At 42.1% G+C, this 21,045-nt stretch overlaps 2 protein-coding genes across 15 annotated transcripts in view; one reads left to right on the top strand and one right to left on the bottom strand.

Moving 5' to 3' along the window:
• Positions 1-8,827, bottom strand: part of TANGO2 (transport and golgi organization 2 homolog) — a 32,697-nt gene extending 23,870 nt beyond the window's left edge. For 4 of the 5 annotated variants that reach the window (XR_012589806.1, XR_012589807.1, XM_074606738.1 and 1 more), the window contains exons 1-2: positions 8,728-8,827; positions 544-665 (exon numbers count right to left, since the gene is read on the bottom strand). Coding sequence is in view for 3 of the 5 variants with exons in the window: in XM_074606738.1 (XP_074462839.1) it covers positions 544-599 (56 nt within the window). In the remaining 2 variants the exon portion in view is untranslated. Of the gene's footprint in view, positions 1-543; positions 666-5,304; positions 5,502-8,727 lie in introns of those variants that run through there. The other variant, XM_074606735.1, reaches the window with a different exon arrangement.
• Positions 8,828-11,561: 2,734 nt separating this feature from the next.
• ARVCF (ARVCF delta catenin family member) overlaps positions 11,562-21,045 on the top strand; it is a 269,139-nt gene continuing 259,655 nt past the window's right edge. For 6 of the 10 annotated variants that reach the window (XM_074606711.1, XM_074606708.1, XM_074606712.1 and 3 more), the window contains exon 1: positions 12,071-12,412. The gene's annotated coding sequence lies outside the window, so the exon portion shown is untranslated. The other 4 variants (XM_074606704.1, XM_074606706.1, XM_074606709.1 and 1 more) reach the window with 3 other exon arrangements.

The raw sequence follows: 21,045 nt of genomic DNA on the forward strand, positions 1-21,045 counted from the left end.
GCTAAATTTCAGTGTGAGTACCTTTTGGATTCATAGTGGTCTGCTCTCTTGGCTTGCAAGACCGGATGAGCACATATTAACTGAGGAGAAATTAATAGAGTGGTCCATGACTGCAGTAGTTCTGCTCTGCCGTCTGCCCATGACTTTCCAGGCTAAATTCAAATTGTTGGTTTCAAACTGAAAGCCCTGACCATATCTACCCTACTGAAAGAAGGGTACGGCTACAGCTGTGATGACCCCTTAGTTTAAACTATGAAGTAGAAGGCAGGACTTTCAAACTCTGGATTATAATATTTAAAGGATTTATCCTACACCCCATGATAGATCACCAGCAAAAGGTCCGTGATTACAAAGCCCAAGTCTTCTGCCATAGTCTAAAACCAGTAAGTCCTCCAACGGGGAAAGTCATGACGTTAGACATTACAAAAGCATAACTGAACACGTAATACTAACTTGTATTGACTTGTAATCCAAACATTGGCTACAAAAATTAATTGTATAAAAAATTATAGAAACAAATGTTTTAACTAGAATCATCTTTACCTGTATGCATTTTTTGAAACTGGTCGGGGGTCAAATTTGAATAGAAGGATGCACATTGAAGAATTGATGTTTAAATCTTGCTTCTTCCACAAAGGCTCAGTGCAAGGTCATTCTGTAATAGCCTACAAAGTAAATAGAGATTATCTATTATACTGCAAATTATAAAATGATAACCTTGCTTCTAAACTGAAGCTTAAAGATTGCAGCGTTCTCCCTAATAGCTCACAGTAAAAATAAATAAGTAAAACAGGACTTCCAAAATAATGATTTAGTACCAAATGGTTTAGTACCAAAATTCTTATTGTAGTTGTTTCAAAGTTAAGTTTGGCTAATTCAGACTGTTAGGAAAGAAACAAACATCAGCAAAATACTGACAAAGTCCAGAGTGCTACCGATATGTGAAAGAAAGACTATTATGCCATTTGCTGCTCATTACCAATGAAGTACCACTACTTATTTTTTTCCCCCATCTTAAGTAAGGCAAAACACTTCTGTTAGAGTAAAGGAGAAAATAAGACTCAGACTGCTGCAGAAGCTGGAAGAAGCCTGATCAAAGACAGTCTCAAACCTATAAATAAAGTATACTTTAGGCCAAGCTATTGAAAGTCCAGGAGAAAGTATTACTGTTTACCATCGGGAAAAACATCAGGTACAAACAAAGATATACTGGACCAGAGCGTACATTTTGATGAATAGTTTCCAGCACTTGTGGTATGTTTAAAATTCTGGCCACATTCAGACGGCACGGCAGATGTGCTTTCTGTTTCAAAACCATGTAACAGCTTTCAAATATTTTGCGTTGCCCCAGTGAAAATTTTTCTGGTAACAAAACTGCAGCCTGATCTTTACTTTTTGTGGCTGCTAAAACAATTATGAGAATGCTACCAACCAACCACACACAGCCACGTTTTACTGCTACTGAGAGCTTTTTTTTCCATCCAAGAGTGTTCAAGGCAGGCAAAGAGGGGAGGGGGACAGGCAGAATTCAACACCCCAGTCTAGGGCCATCTGAGCGACCAACCCAGCGACTGAGCAAATTCTGTACAAAAAGTAGGATTTTTAACCATGCTTCCAGATATGTGAAAAGTGTCCCTCTTGCTCTTTAATTTCCACATCATTTACCTTAAGAGGTACCAGGAAATTTATGATCTTCACTATATTTCACATTATCAGAAGTAGAGCTACAAGTGCAGAATTTATACTAATTTTTTTAATTAATAGCTTGCCAGTGGCTGCTGGCTCCTGTTAAGTCCCAGTTCAGCACTACAGCCAGCCTGCTGTTGCTGTCATGGCACAAGCAGTTCAGTCTTGCAATCTAATATTCTGCAAAGAGACTCTTCCGTTGCAGGAAATGAAATAACTCCAAAAGAGGTGCAACACTCCTGACACGCTTCCCGAGGCACGAGAAAGTCAGCGCAAAGGAGTATGTGTGTACCTCTCCATCTCACAAAGCGTTTCAAATTCTGTTCTGTGACAAAAGGAACTTCCCCCCCAAGATGACTTCACAGCCTACGAGCTCAGGGCAGCACTAGCCTACCTGGCCCAACTATTTTCTGTTTAACAGGTTATACAATAAGGCATTAGAGAAAACAATTAGAACACGCCATAGGCTTTCTTCACCTCAATCCCCAAAAAACTATTTTACAAATTAATCATAAATTGAAGATGCAGACTTGAACTTCGGCTAACTGATTTACTAGCCAGGTGTTTAAAAACATCCATAGCCAGCTTTATTTAGAAAATCTAATGAGTTTTAAGGTGTTATCACCCTTCCGAGATGCCTATTGCTGAATTTTAAATAGAGTGCAATTATATTGGACTTGTACAACCAAATCACCAGCTCTAGAAGACTTGGACCTTCTACATACAGCTCTTGTTAGCTGTTCACAAAACTCAGGATCTTGTACCCCAGCTGCTTCATGTCACTAAGCATAAATAACACTGACCTGTTCATGCCTTTCACTCCAACTCCTAAAAAGAAACCGAAGCAAAACAAAATTACAGTCACAGTTCAAATCACAGAGCACAAATTTCCTAGAGCAGCAGACAGCTTAGGAACTAGAGCACAGTGCCATTTCCAGATAATATAACACAACTCTAGGTATTTCTGAAACCTTTTATACTTATTTTTTTACTTTAAATTTCTGCTGCTGTCCAGATAACCAGGCAGTATCTGTATGCCACGCCCTAGCTCAGGTTCTTTATTGAGGATACCACTTCTTCTACCAGAAGAGATTTAAATTGCAGGTCTTCCTATTCACGATTTCTCCTCTGCAACATTACACCGTTCTTTATTTGGCAGCAGCTACCTGTCTTTTAACCTTGTCTTGTCTCAGCCCAGAATATTCTTGTCTTACTTTATGTCCTACCCTCACCTCCAAACCTACTCTGCCTCTAGATAATTGCTTTGTCATTGGAATTTTATTTTTCTGTTTGGTAATTTTTCTGTCCCCAGAAGAACATGGAAGATGGGTTTCTCCATGGCTCAGGCTCCGCAGCATGCCTATTGCGCAGACAGAACATAGTGATGAAGATTATTCACTTCTATTCGTTCTACAGCACCTTCCAAACAGGTCCCTACCAAACCCCTGGCAATCCAGCCAGCCTAGTGGATGAACTGTGTTGGCTGACTGTAGCAACGCGGGGTATCGTCAAGTCTGGCAGATTTTCCCCGTTAGAAGGCTCCCAAATAATCCTCTCAAGGACACACAACCCTATATAACATAAGCCTCCAGCAAGGCTGGGGCATAGAACAGTTACCCCTCTTCCCCAAACGATGCAAGTCTCACAGCGGTTATCGTGTATGTAACATAGCGCACAGGCTACACAAACAGGAGATTGTCTTTTCTCCCCTTCAAAAAGTGAATCTTTTTGCTGAAGTCATTACTGATGAGAGACTCAAATTAGGACAGATGAGACCTTTCGACCCCTGCTCCCAACATTACAGTTAGCACATTGCAATAAATGTTAAACTAAGAGCAAAGGTTTATTTTAGCTGACTGATTGCTGCTGTTCTGTTCCTCAGGCAATCTTTTCACAGACAGCTCCTTGAGTAAATGGAAACGGCACTCCGACCTTGACAGCAGCTTGACTGAACGTAAAATTGGGAGCAGGAGGAATGTCAATGAACAACAACTGTGCTGCACCAGGCTGAAGGCTGGGCGAGAGAGACGTCCTCCTCCCTGTTCCACGGTCGCGAAAGCAGCACAAGACTGATCCTAACCACGACTCTGAGAATTCATGTTGCAAAATCTTTGGAAGCCCACAAAAAAATGCACAGCTTTAGTTTCTTTAAGAAGTGTACCAAAAAGCTATATAAAAAAACCCCAAACTCTAGACTGAGCAATTGCTTGCCTGGTTGTTGAGCAACTTGTTATAACGACAAGACAGCAACTTACAATTCAGCTTAATAAGCAGTGCCATTGTAATTACAACTTTACATGTCCTTCAGAAGGTAAAGGGCTACAGCTTCTACTCTCCAGGTTACATTACTGGCTGCCCATCAGAAATTAACTGATGTCCATAAAACACATTAAATAAAATGCATTAACAGAGTGGTTCGTGGAGCAAGCAATACACCACAATAACACTGTACAGGCTTGTTCACTGGCCCCTACTTCACAAAGGCAGACATATAATAGCTTCATTCTTTTCACCTTCTCCTCAGTGTGCGCATCAAGATTGACATTTATAAATATTAAGCCATGCCAGACTATTTCAGAAACAACACTCATAGCTCAGAAGAGATCCCCTTCAAGTCTTCAGCTGAGAGGTACCCATGTACAGCATCAGCATGAATATGGTAGATGAGAATCCTTAAAGCTTTTTTTCTTTTTTTTTGACAAAGTGCAAAGAAATGCTCTTGGTGAAAGCAGGGATATAAAATGCAGTTTTAATGGGTAACTGTCACTGACTGCTCTTGCTGACTGCAGAGATATGGCTCCTAGTATTCATTCGGTGTCCTGTCAGGTAATTAAATGGATTATGCAATAAAAACCTGTTGACACTCACTCATAAGACGACTATTTTAATAAACACAATTCAGGCCCCATTAGCTGATTTATTGAGTTCCCTTCAAATAATCAATTCACTACAGCTGTTCATGCAAAGTTATTGGTCAACACAAAGCTTACAAGAACTGCCAGCCAGAAAACAGCAGAATAAGTTTGTAACGCTCGCCACAATTATCTAGATGAACAAATATTTTCAACGTTTTGATGCCTTTCTAGAATCCCTATTCATTATTATTTGGTACTACTGCTTTGACAGAAGTATCTTTCTGTCACCCCATCCACTCTGCTTGATGTTATTACAGTTACATTTGTGCTTTTAGTAACACCAAATATCAAAACAGTAATATTTATCTAGGGCTCCACCTGCCAGCCTTGAAACAAGCGTGTTTATAGGCCCCATATAAACAGTCCAACCTTTCCTGTTATTCAGGCAGAAGTGTTTAAGGCAGCTAAAACCGAGCTACCCCTTAAAATAGCAGTGATACTTCATTGGCAAAGGAGGCAACCAATATGTTCTGGTACCTTCTTTGACCAAAGCTGACATTGCGTTTGCGCCACCTGTTGTGTTTAAACCCAGGGCTGGACATTGGCCTTACAGGATGTTTGTGCTGAAGAATTGTCAGTCAGACTCAAATTTGGATATTCTGAAATTTGAGACAATTAACAAACGTTAAGAGGAAAAAAAACTGAAGAGAGGCTGTCATAGACATGGTAAGTACATAAACATCTAATCAAGAAATCTTCATACCGGTGTCATTCTTTCAAGCTCATATTCACATCAGAGAGGGTGCTGCAACTCTGGGGACGAGACAAGCGTATTGTGCAGAGCTGCCATCACAAAGTAGACGTGCTCAACTCAGCCCTCTCAGCGTTCAGCTAGCGATCCCACAAGTTGAGAAGAAGATGGAAAAGATTAGGTCAGCGCTGGCTTCCACGCTTGCAACTCGATCCTACAACAAGTCCAAAGCTTGATCAAAAAGCTTTGGTGACTTTCTAGCTCCATTTCAGCAGAAAATGTGTCTTCGGAACTATCCTTAGAAACACAGGAGGTGCCTCAGTTAAAAAAAAAAAAAAAAAAAGAGTTCACATAAAAGAAAGACTAAGTTGTGGCACGACACATGCCCTCTGGTTTTCTTTTTTGAAGACAATACAAGCCAGAATATGCATACTGCGCAACATGACAAGGTCTGCAGAATGGCTGAAAAAACTTACTATAAGGTGGAGACAGTGAAGACTTACTGCTTTCTGGATAATAAGCTTTTACAAAGTCTAGTTTGATTATTTCTAGTCGATAAGACGGCAGCTATTGAGGATTAAATGACAGCAACAATCTCCTGTTTCTGTAATATGTTTCTAGTTTGCTGACTAACTTGTGCCCAATACACGTAAACCAGCTTGACAAGAATCACAAACATCCTGTAATTAAGCGTTCTGCTCCAAATGGCACTGCTGATTTGGAAATGACATTAAAGTAACTAACATTTCTTATTGTGTGCTACTGTACTCTGTTAGACAGTACAGTGTGTTGTTTTGCTCATTTTAACGATCTGTTAAAAGCCTGAGTGGATACATGCCAGCATAAGGTAGCGTTCAGAGGGACTATCAAGAGACCAAAACATGATAGATTGTGTTTGTTCTTTTCATAGGGTTCTACCATCATCTGGTTGATTAGAAGCAATCAGTTCACAATTTGGCATAAAACCATTTTACCCTTAAGAACTCCCAGTAGCAGCCTTTGAAAAATGAAGCCATTTGTTACGTATTTTGTTTTCGCAAATGAAGCATCATAAATAACATCTGTCAGTTACCACAGAGATCTCCGTTGCTTCTCAGCTGATCCAAAACTGTTGTTTAGGTACAGCCTAAGAGACAACTAAAGATCATTATTCACTGGATTCTGATAGTTTTATGTACCACAGCAACAACTCAGTGGTCAGTGGAATCTAAAACTACTTTACTGTTTCTTTTTAATTTGTCCAAAGGAAACAGAGAACTACACTTATCAAATGCCCATAAAACGACAAAACTGAATGCATTTTCTTTCAGTAGTGGAATGAGATTTTTTTTTTTATACTGAACTTTAAAACCATGGAAAGTAAGAGATACTTGATTAGTTTTTAAAAGTAATCCACTCTTTTTTTTTTGCCCAGAAAAGTGTCTCACAACTGCATTTTTAAAAGCATTTGACTGATTTGCTTTTGCACGTCCTTTGTGTAGTAATACTAATCATTAAAGAAAAAGATGAGATGGAATAGATGGATCCATAATCTGATGCCTTTCAGGTTGCTTCATATAAAGACGATTTGTAACTAACGCGGGGTTCGTAACCCTACCCAGGTGAGTCAGTCTTCACTTCAAGAGACAGCAACGCAAAGTAGAACACTTATGAAGACACAGAAAATATCACGTAAGGTGCATGCCATTCCCAGGTTTGAGCTGATTTCTTTTTCAGCTCCTCACTTTCTCTCTGGTATTTTACCAGACTAAGTCCACTGTACAGCTCCCAAGAGAGACAAAGGCCAGCAAACGTCACCTTTCACATGTTTTAATAACATCTGCAAGGGACGGAGTAAGACAGCCTTTCCCCGAGTTTCTCAAGAGTGCCAGCTTCTCCTCTGCCAGAGACCTGCAGGCCCAGAGTCTTTTGCTAGACATCTTCCCCCTTTTAGGCAAAGACTGATATTTTCACAATTTTTTCACAACTCTTAGGTTTTCTTCAGCAAGGAACCAGCTAGGAATCCTTTTTTGGGGCAAGAAAATATTTTCCCTTTCTTATTCATAGAAAGTCTATGTTACAAGTAGTTGGAGGAAATACTTAGTGGAAGAATCAGATTCTTCCACTCTGTTCTTATGCTCTTCCCTAGAGATGTGCCCGTATAGATGTTCCTTCCCCAGAGATGTATCTCTGTATAGCCAGGATCAATTCAGTCAAACGGCAAACTGATGCTAAGAACTATGGAAAGCATGAAAACAACTCAATGAAAAAAAAATATTTAATTAACAGAAAATAGTCAAGCTTCTGTTACATATTTTGACTTCTAAAAACATCACGATACACGATGGAGATTGAGCCCATAATCAAGAGCGTCTCAGAGCAGCCTCTGCCCTGGTGGCCTCATATAATCACAAAACAAATCGCTCTCAAAAAACCCCACAACCCAGTGTTTTCAATACCTACAAACTGAAACACCAGTAGTTTTCAGTGTCTTTCTGTGACTATTTCTTGACAAGCTGCCATCAAAAGGTCACCATATGTTAAAACGACTGTTTTATCAAACTCTTGTACATGACACAAGTCCCACCCAGCCACCGCCAGCACCAGAACGAAGCGCCATCACGGCACCAAAGGAAACAAGGGTGAGTTGACACTTAAAATATTCCAGCAGCTGCCGTTGGATACATTTAGGACAAAAAGTTTTATTGTGCAAAAGGCGCTCAAGAGCAGCGTCTTCCTTCTCTTCCTTCACGCCACTCACTGTGAGGGGGGGCAGCGCTAAGGGGGCGCACACACACACACACACAAACACACACACACACACAAACACACACACACACACAAACACACACACACACACAAACACACACACACACACAAACACACACACACACAAACACACACACACACAAACACACACACACACACACACACACACAAACACACACACACACACACACACACACACACACACACACACACACAAACACACACACAAACACACACACACACAAACACACACACACACAAACACACACACACAAACACACACACACAAACACACACACACAAACACACACACACGACGACCGCCTTAAAGGGGGGAGGACGGGCGCGACACATGACGATGTCAGCCCTAAAAAGGGAGGGGAGCAAGCCCTGCGGCCTTGGAGCGCTGGAGGGACCGTCCCCCGCCGTCCTAAAGCAGGAGCCCGCTCGCCCCCAGCCAAGCCGCGCCGCGGGCTCGGGCTCGGGCTCCCCACTCGTGACAGCTGAGGCGACTCAAGGCCGTTTCCGAGCCCGGCCCCCGCCCCTCCCACCTAAGCCCGAAGCAGGGCGGGCGCCGGCCCGAGGTGACTCCGCCAGGACCCCAAGCGAAACGGGGAACCCCAAGGGAACGGGGCCGCGGGACCCCGCCGGCCCCTCAGGGGAGGAACCCGCCGCGCTCCCACTCACCCAGCGCGCCGCCGACACCACCGCATCCCCTCCGCGCCGCTTCCGGGAGCGCAGCCAGTTCAAAACAACGCCCGCCCCTATTGGCTGCGGGCGCCCCGCCCTCCCGCGCGCTATTGGGGGACGGCTCCCCCGCCTCTCCTCCTCAGGCTGTGATTGGCTGGCTCGCACACCGGTGCCCCGTGGGCACCGCCCTCACCCTTTCCCCGCACTGCCCCGGGCGTCGCGGGGCGCCGCCATGAGGGGGCGCCGCCATGAGGGGGCCGCAGCCTCCCGCCCCCGGCCGGCCCCGAGGCCTGCCGCCGGGCCTGAGGAGCGGCTGGCCCGCGGTGTCTTGAGAGGAGGAGATACTGGAGGCCCGGCTCCTCCACCGCAGCCCAGTATCCGTGTCCCCCACGGTGTTTCGGAGAGGTCGTCTCTGGTATTGTATAGTACATGAGCTGCTGCTTGGCTGCCTGTCCTGGTTTGAGCAACACAGGACTAATTTATCTTCTAATGCTTGGGAAAACCGCACTTTTAGAAGACTCTGGTGTGTGAATTTGTGAAAATATTTCCTTTATAGCCAGCTGTGGTTTGCAGGTTTCAAGGTCTCGGTGTTTTCCAGCCTTACCAGGTGCAGGGATGAGGAAGCGCGAGACCTGGGCACTTGACTCAAGCTGACGACAAGGTTATTTCATACCATGAACGTCACATTCAATATAAATTAGAAAGTTTGCCGAGGAGTTCTGTCTCTCCCTTCATGGCTGCGATCCTGAGAACTCCTTGCTCCAGTGCTCGAACGCTGAGCCCTTCCCTTCCTTCTGAAGCTGCAGCACTCGCAGTGCCCAACATGTAGTGTTTTATTAATGTTAATTATTTAATCTTATTCTGTTAAATCTATTTATATTTCAACCCTCAGTTGTCCTTGTTTTTTCCCTGACTCCCCTTCCCGGGTGGGGAAGGGTCCTTGGGTGATAGACTAATTGTCTAAATGACAATAAATCGTTGTGGGTTTCTCAAACCATGACACCACCTCACCCTGTTTCCAGTATGTTTTGTTTCCAGGTATGAAATAATAACATCAAAAGCCCAATCTGAGCTTCAAAGGGCTCATATCCCTGAGAACTGATAGACCCAGGACCGGGTTGTTGACAGTCTTGGTGAGTTTGGATGTAGATGAGGTCAGTGTATGGGATGCGTTAACGACCACCGTCAGGAGAGACTCTGCTTCCAGAAAGGTCCCAAAGTCATTGAGCCCTGAGTTTGCAATGTTGTGAATTCAGGCCAGGACAGCTTTCCTGAGGATTGAGAAAACACAAGTGACAAAGTCAAATTTGCTTTCAGTTATTAAGCACGGCATGATAAGAACTGATAATTAAACATTTAGTAATTTTACTTAGATGTGCATACTTAGGCTGGGATTGGATCTGTGCCACCTCTTTGTCCTTTTATACTGAAACACTAACTAACTTACTCGTGGGTTTTTCAAACAAGATTTCAAACTTTATTTCTGACTTTTTTTCACAGGTGGCAGTAGAGGGTTTCAGTGGAGCCTATAAATTGGAAATTTTTTATGGTGAAGCCTTTAAGGAAAGACCAGGAGAGCCTTTACTGCACTTCTAGGGTCTAACACTGATAAACACAGTCCATGCAAGATATGGGACTCTAAAGAAAAGAACTCCCGGGGGTATACGAGTGTGTAAGGTAGCTCATGAGGCAAAACCTTTCATCCTGGATGCAGAAAACCTGAAGTCAATTGTTAGCATTTGCCACTGGCATATGACATTGAGCAAGTTCATCTCAATAGTTTCCTTCTCCATCATCAACAACAGGATGATGGCAATGACCTTCGCAAGGTCTTTTGAGATCTACTGATGAAAATTGCTGGGTGAGTATATTATCATGACTATTTGTACTATTGCTTTTGAAACACAGTAATAGATTGTAGTTATTACCTACATATATATACCCATATATATGGGTACATATACCCATATATCAAGCTTGATACATATAAAGCTAAAATATATTTATGTTTTCAGGTACAGAGCTGTTACTTAAAACAGTTATCTGATGAATAAGTAGACAAATTTTAAGAATATCTTAATCCCCATTATGTTAAAATCGGTAAAACGCATGCATATCAAATGCAATTTATTGTTCTTTGCTGTCCCTGTTTCTCTGAGTATAGACTCATCACTCCGACCAAAGATTATTTAGGTTCTATGCTTGATAGCCATTAAAAATCGTCAGGTGACAGGTCTGCGTACCGTCAGTAGGAGTCACATCCATGGAAAGAAGAAGAGGAAAACTGTCCATAGGCTTAAAACTTAATGGTGTTAGGTTTTACTGATTTTTTTTTCATTATTTTTAATACATATGGGAAGTTGGAATAACTTCAGAGTTGTTTAAAAACGTTTTTTTAGGGACCTTCACAAAACCATCCCTCTGCAAGGATCCGTGCACACCAGATTTGGTGGCCATTCAGACGCTTCCCTCTCTTTCCTGTGTCTGTTTTCTGTTCTGCCCCAGCCAGCTCGGTTAGTGTTGTCCCTTGGAGACCCTGTCCCCGGGGATCTGTCTATAGCTCCCGTTGTCCGTTAAACTCGGATGTCCGATCCCAGCGGCCGGTGAGCCCGCTCCCAGGATAAGCACCTTCAGTGCGGCGAGCGGCGCTGGCCGCCAGCTACGCACCAAGCGGCACCGCAGGCAAAAGTGACGGACAGTCCCGCCGGCCAATGCCGCGCCGAGCGGCCGGCGAGTGGGCGGAACGGGGGCTAAAATGCACCAATGAGGTTTTGGTTGCTAGGCGCGACGGCAGAGGAACGAGCCAATAGGAAAATTCGCGGAGCGGCAGCAGCGGGCCGGTTGGTGTGCCGGGCCGCGGGCGGGCAGCGCGAGGCAGGGGCCGGCAGCGGCGGCGCTGCCCTCCCCGGCCGCTGAGGCGATGGGGCGGGCGGGCGCGCCTCGACCCTTCCGCCAGTGCTCCCCCCCCAGGTGTGGACGTTGGGGGGTGATGAAAAAAAAATAAAACAGAAATAGTTGGAAAGACGGTAGCGCGGCGGGCTGAGGGGGAAGCGCCGTCCCCTCCCGCTGGGCCTCTCCTGAGGCGCGCGGGGGCCGTTATTTTTTGTCACGGTGGTGTGGGCAGGACACGCGTTTTTTCAGCCTCGGGCCCTATTTCGGAGCGGCCCTGGGGCTCCTCCGGCGGGGGCGAGCGGGCCCGGCGCGCTGGTGGCCGCGGGTGCCTGAGGGGAGTCATCGCTCAGGCGCTGCGTGGAGGTCTCCTGCGAGGAGAAACCCCTGCTGGGCTTTAAAAACGCAGCCCAAAATCACGGTAGAAGAGGCACATGTAAGAGAAGGGTTAATGGCTGCTTCCCCCTCCTCCCCCCGCGGGGCGAGGATGGTCGCGGATACCCTTTGTAAATCGGAATGTGGCGGTGGGAGGGGAGAAGCGGCCCGACCCCCCGGGCTGGGCGGGCAGGGCGGCGGCCGGGCGGCTGCCGGGGATGCGGGGGGCGAGCGGCGCCCGCTGAGGTGCTGCCCAGCCGCTGCCGGGGGCTTTCCTCACGAGTTGGGGGGGGTTCTTTTGCCTTTTTTAAATTTTTTTTTTAATTTTTTTTTTTTTTGGTACACCCGCCCCCTCGGAGCCAGCAGGAGGAAGGAAAATAAGCTGAGGACAGAGAAATCAGAGAAGCCGGAGGAGATGGTGAGCGGATGGTGGGGTCGGGGGGAATGAATGAGGTTGCCGGGGTGTTTTCTGGGAGAGGTTCTCGCAGGGTGTAGTGCGTTTGGGGCGATTTTGCATCACGGTTGCAGGCTAGCCGCCTTTGTTTGCTAAAGATTGGTGTGTTTAACAGCGTTCATCAGTTTATTGCGAGATGCGCAACGAGGAGTTGATGTATGCGAGTGGCTGAAATTCCATACGCAAGCGACCCCTAAACAAACCAACATTGTGTTAATCCTGCAATATGATGGGCAGCTCTTGTCATGGAGGGAAGTCATTGCTCAGGTGATTTGTGGCATGCATAGGAGATGAGTCTCTGTAGCAAAGACCAAACAAAACTAAGCTATTTCTTTACAAACGTGAAATCTACCAGACTTAAAAGCCAAAGTTAGTTATTTTTTTCTTTTAATTTTCTCTGCATTATTGCTGTACATGATTAAAACCTAATGTTTGCAAAACTTGATCAACTCTTTAAAATGTTCACTTCTGGCATGCAAATAGTAAAGACTGTCTTTCCCCCCACCTCTTTTTTTTCTTAATGTAGGCACTTGTTTGTGTATGTGGAAGGGGGAATTCTGACAACGTGTACTTTGCTTTTTACAGTGTGCTGTTGTGCCTTAGGTAGGTCGCAGTACAAAATGTAATTCTTAGCGCGTTAAAAAAAAAAAAACCCAAAACCTAAGCAGATTTTTTTGCATCAAGTGGAAACCTGGTTTTATATCAATAATATCTTAAACGCTAGATACAGGTTTGTGGGGGGATAAAACAGCTGTTTTGTATTAATGGAAATGCTTTATGGTAAAAATCCTGATCCTAAATGACAGAATATTGACATTGGCTGATTGTATCTTCCTGTGGATGAAGTGCTGCAGTCTGGATTAAGTACATTAGCCCTTTAAGGTTCTGTAAATTTAAACATATTTTGTTTACAAAATTGTGCAGGACTGCATGGTGCAGTAGTAAAATCTGAAATTTTAGTGGCTTTAGAAATGTTGCAAGACATTGCAAAGGAGAAATATTGCAGCTTAGTATTATGTCTGCGGTGGAAAAAAAAAAAGATTTGTTATAATAAAGTAATACAGCATGTATGTGGTGATTAAAGCAACTAAAGGGGCTGGATCGTTTGGAGTTTCTACAGAAAAAAATAAGTTATGAACTATGCTGTGATCTTCATCATGCAAGATATTTGGATGGCTGGCTGTTAAATTTATTTTAAGCAACATCTCTGTAAATGCTTGTCTGAAATATTTAAATTATATGCTCCATTAGGCAAATGGGTTTATCTTCCCATTGCTTGGCTAAAGGAATGTACTGGGAGGGCAAGGTTTATAAGAACAATACAGTGTGACTGCATAGTTTCACTGCATAGTTTATCCTCCTGTATTGTTCAGAGTTGCATAGAATCTATTTTATTTGACAATGGTGATCTTTATAAAGTTGACTTTGCTGATTTTGTTTTTATGCCATAGTTGCTGTGAACATAAATAACTGAATTTCAGTTGTTATAACAATAGATTTGACCTACTACTTAGCTAGAATGAACAAAAAATCATTCCCTTCTTTGATTTTAATCTATTCATTCAAAATCTCTGCAATGGATTTCGGCATCAGCAGTTCTTTAATATTGGAAGAACTGGTAGGAGTTACAAATAGAGAGAGTTTCCCGTGATATTGAGCTAGGACACTGCACTAGAAATGGCAAAATTCTTCCCTTTTACTTGTACTTCAAATTTTGTGCAAACTGCAGTTTAGAGAAGATATCTTATCCTGAAGACCATCTGCATGCATATTACAGTTACATAAAACTAAGCTTCTCTATTTGATTTTATGTAATGCAACATGTTATTTCTGCAGTGCTTTTGGTGGATCTTGCTTAGTGTCAGAATTTATATACTGTGAGGAAAACCTGTTAGAATTCTTGTGCTACCAGGTTTATAATTTGTTGCTCTTAATATTTTATTGTGTTAGTATAAATCATTGACACAAACATCGTAAACAAATGCTGTAGCAGCTAAGTGTGAGATTACATTTAGCTTATGTCTTTACAGTTTAACCAGAGTATGACAGGATCTTGTCTAGTGTGAGTGTGTTCTGTTCCTAATAGCCATCACAGCAATCTTTAAAGCGTAAAGGTCGGGTCAAATTTTTTACTTCATTGCCTGCCTCTACAGAAGAAGGAGGAAAAAGACCAAGTCTAGAGTTACACCAATAGGGATAGGGAAAGAATTTATTGGATGTGTTGTGGGCAGTTACCTTCTTCAGACTTCATATGAGTCACCTGGAAATTGGCATTGAGATTTTTGTTAAGGTAAAAATCCACATATTTTTAGAAAAGTGTTTTTTCCATAATGCAAAACATTTAGGGTATACATGTAACTTGGCAAACATATTTTCTTTGGAAAAGGGCGTAAGCAGTATCATGGGTTTAAGCATTAAAATCAGAACTAGGAGATCTTGAAGTATTCTCTTAAATTCCAGGTAGCATGTGGTCTACATGTGTGCTGAAGCAGGAAGGTTACCCACCTATCTTGATATCTGAAAAAAGTAGCAGCCATCTTAATGAAGTCTTTTTTTATTTCCCTCAGCTAAATTGTGTAAAACAAACCCAGACCCAAAAAACTGTGGTGCAGGTTTTTTGTCCTTGTTTGCCCTTTTCACTCCAACTCACAGGCAACCCAAAACAAGCTGTAAAGCTGCTTCTGGTTCTGTGTGCTGAGGTTCTAGAGGTCTAGAACTTCTGCATTAGCTTAGGTTGCATTCGTTTTTTGATGGTATGTAAGACAAATAACTAATTGTAGTGAATCAAATTTTTCTTATGTGTCTGCTTTTCTGCAACGTTGTAAGAACAGGCAGCTCAATTTAGGAATATCCAATCCTTTGAAGGGCTTCAGTCACCACTCTAGCAGTCGCATTTTCAAGAAGTAGCATCTTTGGTGTGTAAATGGCTACTCATTTAATAGTAAGTGGACAGCATCTATTATTCATCATTAATTTATACACACTACATCAAACAAAACATCAGTTTAGCATCCTGATGAGACTCGTTGATTGTCACTGGGTTCAGCATAGTTTGACATTTTGACCCACCAAAATACATGCCTTTCTTGGAACATCAGCTAATCTTGGGGATAAAAAAATGTACAGGAGACCAAGTAGGAATGTGTATATGGGTAGCATTTTTAAATATTTTAATCTTTTCTAGAGAACACTTCAATTTAGTTAATGAAGCTCATATCTAGCCACTACTCATTCCTACAAAGAACATGACCGAGTATATTTTTTTACCATAGTTGTCATTACTGGGAGCATACCACTATTGAAACTAATGGCCTCTTTTGGAAAATCATGGATCTTAACTAAGGCACCATTATGCCCCTGAAACGACTGGCTTTATTGGTTTCTTTTGAACGGATAACTTTATTTAATTCTGTGATATTTGATGCTGTGTTTATACCCTCATGTTTTGCTGTGTAGTTACATTTTTGTTGTCCAATCTAGATAAAAATTCATAGAGAAGTCACTGGTTCCAAGTAAGAGCCATCTAAAGTTGGTTCTAAGAGACCGGCCACAATGACGTCAAGGGATCTGCTTAATTATATCTTTTCAAAATCAGGCCCTCCGAGGATCTATTCTGGAAAAACAAAAACAAAATCTACTTCTATAGATATCTAAATCTTTGTTTTCTCAAGTGTAGACTTTTAGCACAAGATAGAAAATGTGTGCTAGCAATAGTACACTGAGGAAGGAACCTGTGAGAGTGTATGCTGTTCGGCGTCTCTCCAGTACCTCTGGAGGTACTCTTGGTCGGCTTTTGCAAGTCTCAGTCCTCTGTATTCAGCTGATATTAATTACCATGAGACAAGTTGAGTGACTTTGAATATAGGGTATATTTAGAAAGAGCAAAATTGTAATGTTTAGATCACAGATTCCAGGCCAGTAGCCCAAGAAAGTAATTTTCATCCAACACTGCTGGTGGCAGTTATCACAAGATACTAAAAGCCATTAAGAACACATGGAGAGGATTGTGCTTCTCTGCTTCACTCCCCAGTTTGCATTGCCCTGGGAAGATCTTTCTGTTTCTGGACAACATGCAGTATGCTCTGCAGATCTGATGGCTTTCTTGGACAGTTTGAGGTCTTTGTTCCATAAGGTCCTTGACTGCAGTGTCAAAATCTTCTGTGCATGCTTCAGTTGGTGCCATTTATAATTATGTTTTTTCTGCATCTCAGGGCACATACATTTTGTTTCAGAAACTTCAACAGGGTTTCTATGAGCTACTGTGCGGATATATGGCAGCGCATCACTAGTCTATTAGTTTATGATTTGTAGGTCAGGGAAAAATTGGGATATTTTGCTGTCTAAGCAGTATCATCTCTTTGCTGCTTCAGTGCTTACATGACATCTCAAGTTGGCTGAAGATTAAAAGGACACTGTCAAGGTATCTTTCACAATTTCATTTTTATTATTTATTTTGTTTGCCTTATTATTGCTGTCATAAGCCGTTGGAAGCCTGAAGTCTAGTGCCTTGCCAACAGGCCTTTGTCCTCCAGAACAGTTCCTGTTTAGCTGCTTATGGTTTATTTAAGAGTTGTGAAGCATTTACTGTCTTCTGAAATACATTACTGAAGAGTTACAGCTTAAACATTGCAAGCAAGTGAGAGGGAAGAAGTGTGTAAATCAGTTTAGGGCCAGTCCTGGTGGTGTGTATTTACGGTAAACTCAAAATATTTCTTCTTTTCCTTATTTCTTTCAGAATTTAATAATTTGGGAGTATAGAATTAGGCATCAGTGCTTTCTTCACACAGTCATCCTTGAGGGCAGACTTTCTGGAGGATTGATATAAAGGCCTGCATTCTTAGTTGGATATGTTTTGAATTATCTAATGAGGTAATCCCTGTAAGAATTCTTACAGGTGCAGTGGCATCAACTGACTTTGAGGTGCTGAGCAGTAGCTTAATTTGGAGTACTGGACAGAAAAAAATATCTTTACAGGATCTGGGCCTTGTATCGCATGTGCCTCTTTTATTTTCTAAGCTTTATTTTTCCCCCTCTTATTTCTACTATGATAAAAGGAATGGTCATGGGCTTTTGTACAGAATAATGCCACCTTAACTTGTTGCTGTAAGAAAGTCTTTTCATAATTGATCCACATTCGTTGCAATGTTAAGTTAGTGAAACTAGAGCTACTGTGTCCAGCAATTTAATTGCCTGCTCTTCATGTGCTCTGGCAGTGTAATTTCTACCCATTGGAAGTATATCAGCACAATTCTTCCATGGGACCTTTTCATTACAGTAAACATTCTCTATTTAATTTGGGTTTTGTAGTGATAAAATTTTAAGTAACTGCTATCCAGCATAGTGACAGTAGCAATTGCACAGACTTTTCCTGGATTATTCCTATGGCTAATCAAGAGTGTCCATGTCTACTGGGTTCACAGCTTGATGAGAGCTGAGTGTATGTACTGATATCGGGTAGACTTATTTTTGCAGGTTTAAAATGAAAAAATAGTAATCTTTTTGACAGTATTCAGAGTAGCAAAGGTTGCAGAGATTCCCCAGAGGAAAGCGAATTGCAGAGTGACTTCAAATAAGGTTCATAAAGCGCGGACTGTCTGGGGAAGGAGAATCTGAGATGTTACGCTTAAGTTGGGGTAGTTGCAATAACTTCAGGCATGTCGATTAGATGCCTGAATTAGAAAGGGCAGGCACTTCTGGCTGCAAATAAAAAGAGTGGATAGAGACAGATGGACTTCTCTGAAGGTTGAGTCAGTCTATGAGTTTGAATGAAGTGTTTTAACTGACACTTTGAAGGAGGACCCTCTCCCCCTCTCCCCCTCTCCCCCTCTCCCCCTCTCCCCCTCTCCCCCTCTCCCCCTCTCCCCCTCTCCCCCTCTCCCCCTCTCCCCCTCTCCCCCTCTCCCCCTCTCCCCCTCTCCCCCTCTCCCCCTCTCCCCCTCTCCCCCTCTCCCCCTCTCCCCCTCTCCCCCTCTCCCCCTCTCCCCCTCTCCCCCTCTCCCCCTCTCCCCCTCTCCCCCTCTCCCCCTCTCCCCCTCTCCCCCTCATGGATAGCATATGGAGACTAACTTCCCAAATGAAGCATGTATGTCAGGTCCTGAAAGTGAGAGAACATGAATGTTATTCTTGTTATGTATACATCAAAACTTAGAAGAACTTTCATGTAGTGGGTATTTCAGTCGCTCTTTGATGGGTCGAATTTTCTTTAGGCACCTATTTGTACACCTGGCCTGTGAGGTTAACTGTACAAGGTTGAGGGGAACAAAATAGTTTTGGTCATTTTGTGCAGTCGTCAGAACTTTGAAAGAATTCTGTTGATAGCTGGTTGAGTTCCTTGTGATGTGTATTGATGTAACATCACTCATAGCATAGAATCCATAAGCTTGACACTGCAAGAGTTTCTGTTTTGCTGTTCCTCGGAAAGAGAAGGAAGCCTTAGACAAGACTGCCTATGGAGAGAAAGGTGGGCATGAGCATGACTTATGGTGTTGTGTTGGCGTTCGTCAAGGAGAATCCCTCTAGTATCAACAAGAGATACATGGGAAATGCAGTTAGTGTCTCATAAAAACAATGTTCCTTTAAAATGGTGTGTTGTGGGTTTTGTTTTTTTTTAAATGAAATGCAGGTTTTCTTAAACGTTGCAGTGCTTCTCTAGAATGCGTATAGAACACTGTAATTATTGGTGTAGACATTTTAAACTCTATTCTGCTCTTACCTTTGAGATACAATCCTAATATTTTGTTAATCCTTTACAATGGGTTAAAATGGCATAAAGATCAGCTGGCTGGAAGTAGGAAGTCTTTTGTCTCTCATGTCTGGATCTGTTTGTCCATTTTGATAGGCCAGTGACAATGAGTGTTCTTGTTTTGCTATGTGTCTGCTCTGAAGTGTTTAAAAGAAAAGTTTTTATATATGCTAACGTTAATGAAGTGTTTCATACAATTGTGATAATAACAATATTATCAATACTTAACCTCTCAATGCTGCATGAATCTTTAGCTTATGGTTAGTATTCTGCTGTTGTATATTGCTGTCAAGTTTTGATTTAGAAATGAAATATATTTAGAAAAGTTAAATAATCTGACATTCCTTCTACAATTCTTAATCTGATGCCAGGAAGCTTCAGTCATGTTGATCAGTAAAATGACAGTAACCCTCTGTAAAACTTTGATTCAGTTTTGCATATCAATAAATGCACACCAATAATGGTCCCAAGGTATTGAAAGCACAGTTTTATTGTATGCAGTAGCTATAAATTTAAGAGTTTTCTGGTATGTTTAAGGCATAATCACTTCTGCACAAATAAACATCACATTTGAATTTATTTTATCAATGTAATGTCAAGTGAAGTCTCAAACATGAATCCTAACTTAAACTGTCAGCGTTCTGCTGCTCTGCGCCACAGGCTGGGTCATGCCATGCTGGTGTAACTTCTCCACATATTTTTAGACTGGTTCTTCTTTAATTCAGTGTGACAATACAAGTAGTGAGTTATTGACAGCAGCTAAAGTGAGATCATTATGGCTGTGATCAATAACACACCTGCATAGAATAACAACTACTACCAGGGACATATTTTGTATTGATTCAGGAATTTATGCTGCCTCCACTACACCCAGTCTGCTACTTCCATAATTTATGTAATAAAATCTCTACTTTAGAGAAGCTGTTACTAAGTTAAATACGAAGAAATGATGACATATCAAGATGTAAATTGCATATTGAAGATTTTACTACAAGCAGAAATAGCTCTTGCTAAATTCCTGTGGGTTCTGATTCAGGACCAAGGCACTTCCTTACTGCAGGCTGAAAGATAATGGAAGTAAAAAACCGTGTTCCCTCTCCTGAGGTGGTATTTTAGAGGTGGAGGGTAAGATGCTGTTTTTAATGTGATGTGTGATGGAAGCGTATTGAATTGTACAATCCATAAGTTTGAAACCTTGGTAGAATTTCTTTATCAGTAACAGTAACCCTTATTACAGTTCTGTCCTTAAGCTGGAATGTAATTTTTTCTTAATACCGATACATTTTTATGTGTCTCCCTGATAGAGGAATGCATGCTCAAAGATTGGTGCTATCCTCTGATTTTCTTTTACAAACCTAAAGTCAGTAAAAATGAACAGAAGGTACAGATTATGAGCAGGAATTTGGGAATAACAATGTTCCATGAAAGTAATACCTAGCTTTCCAGAGATTTGTGTTCATTCCCTTACTTGCTACCTCTCTGTTTTGTTGATCAGATGATTAGCCACGAGTCCAATGTAAAATTACTGTGTATTCATACTGAAAAGAATAAAGTCTGTTGGTGGGTTTTAAGCATGATAAAAAACCTTAATGTATCACAAATAATCTTGGTGTGTGAAGCCTATATGAAGTTTCACATTCAGTTGTTCATACAGATTCATGTATACTTTATTAATTCTTGATTTGAATGTCAAACAGAAAACGCAAAACCTGCAAGTATTGCATGCAGTAGCTTCCTAGATATACAGCCTCCTATTTCTGATGGTGTTACCGTCTTTGTATCCAAACATAGCTGCAACTTGTCTACAGGAGTAAAGTCAGTGTAGTCCAAAGAAATATGCATGTCTTCAAATTTA

This window comes from Larus michahellis, chromosome 13, assembly GCF_964199755.1.
Source record: "Larus michahellis chromosome 13, bLarMic1.1, whole genome shotgun sequence".
In the NCBI taxonomy this organism is placed as follows: Eukaryota; Metazoa; Chordata; class Aves; order Charadriiformes; family Laridae; genus Larus; species Larus michahellis.